The sequence below is a fragment of the Propithecus coquereli genome, unplaced genomic scaffold (genome assembly GCF_000956105.1).
Source record: "Propithecus coquereli isolate 6110/MARCELLA unplaced genomic scaffold, Pcoq_1.0 Scaffold43, whole genome shotgun sequence".
Lineage (NCBI taxonomy): Eukaryota > Metazoa > Chordata > Mammalia > Primates > Indriidae > Propithecus > Propithecus coquereli.
In genome coordinates this window covers 9,099,424-9,101,030 of record NW_012150063.1, presented here as the reverse complement: position 1 = coordinate 9,101,030, position 1,607 = coordinate 9,099,424, and the positions used below count along the sequence as shown (strand labels likewise).

The following is a 1,607-nucleotide window of genomic DNA, read 5'->3' as shown; positions in this document are numbered from 1 at the left end:
GGTCCAAGTAATAAATAATGCAATCCCAAGGTGTACAAAAGTGCAATTCATTACTATTGGTAAACCCTGCCCCATTATTACATTTTAAGTTTCTTAAGTGTAGGAACATTACTGTTCTTTAGTATACCAATTATGTTCTAGAATGTCATACACACTGTAGAAACATAAGGAATAACTAGTCCTCTATTACCTTAGAATACATACCTCTTCACTGAGAAGGGCTACACATTCAGGCTGTAGGGGTCTTGGAACCGAGAGGCCAGGTCCTGGTAAAGATACATTTGACAGACGTCTCTTTCTTACTCCACTACAGTTATTTGGAATCTTGAAGGCACATCGTTTATGGTAATTTAATCCACAGCCTAAATATATTTTAAAAGGTAAAAAATAAGATTAAAAACACTTTTAAGTGTGACACATAAAAAATTGGTGCTTCCTTTATTAATTTCTCTGTTAGCAATACCTACTCTAAGAACCCAGATGGCACGCTAAGGGGAAGCTAACAAATTGAAGCAGAACAGGAAATGGGTAGAAAGGTCTGTTCAGAAAGGTTAAGTTGGCTAGAACAGTGGTTCCTGAAGTGTGGTCCCTAAAACTATCTCCTGGCAATTTGTTAGGAATGTAAATTACTGGGCTCCACCCCAGATCTACTGAATTAGAAACTCTGGGGATGGGACCCAGCAAAATATGTTTTATGATGCACAACAAAGTTTGAGAACCACTGGCTTAAAGCACTGGTCAGCAAACTGTGGCCTGTGTACCAAATTCTTCCTGTGCCATGAAAATTACATGAAACTCAAATTTCAGTGTTCCTAAATAAAGTTTTACTGAAACACAGCCATGTCCATTTGTTTACATCTTGTCTATGGCTAGTTTCACATTATAATAGATAGTTAGCGAAGCCTAAAATATTTATTCTCTCGCATTTTACAGAAAAAATTTATTGACACTCCACCTTAGGAGGACTGTTTCTTAATCAGAAATGTACACCTGTGCCCTACCCCCTAGCAATTGTAATTCAGAACAACTTTGACAGTTTTGTTGTATGTAAGACTTAACTTTAAAAAAACATTAAAAACATTAATATTTATTGGTCCACTACTCTGTGACAAATATTTTACCCATATTACCTTACTTAACCATTTACGCTTCACAAAACCCATGGGGTAGAATATATTTTACAGAGAAATTGATCCCCAGAGAGATTAAGTAAATTGCCCAAGAATATGAAAGAGTCCCAATCCTTCCAATTCTAAATCCTGGTTACTCCCTAGTCACCAACTAATAATCTCATTTTCTCAGTGATAATAAAAGAATGCAAATGTGAAACCCTATTTTAAATGACCACAAAAATTTTAGAACACATACCTTCACATTTCAGTCCCTGACGTACCAATCCCCAGAGCATTTCACCACAATAATCACAAAAAGTAGGAGCTTTGTAAGAATGTACGTAAAGAGTATGTGGACGAATCTGGAAGTCTTCTACTGTGGCTAAAGCTTTTAAAAAAGAAAAGTATTAAAATAAACCTTAGGAACGTTCACCTGTTCATTTATGTTATAGTATACAAAATCATTTTTTCTCTGAAAATTTCATCTGAGCATAA

The 1,607-nt window shown here is 35.5% G+C and overlaps 1 protein-coding gene across 1 annotated transcript in view; it reads right to left on the bottom strand.

The window, feature by feature from the left end:
* Positions 1–1,607, bottom strand: part of PRKD3 (protein kinase D3) — a 66,323-nt gene that overhangs the window by 48,819 nt on the left and 15,897 nt on the right. The window contains exons 3-4 of the mRNA XM_012653800.1: positions 1,369–1,500; positions 205–362 (exon numbers count right to left, since the gene is read on the bottom strand). Of these exons, the coding sequence (XP_012509254.1) occupies positions 205–362; positions 1,369–1,500 (290 nt within the window). The remainder of the gene's footprint in view (positions 1–204; positions 363–1,368; positions 1,501–1,607) is intronic.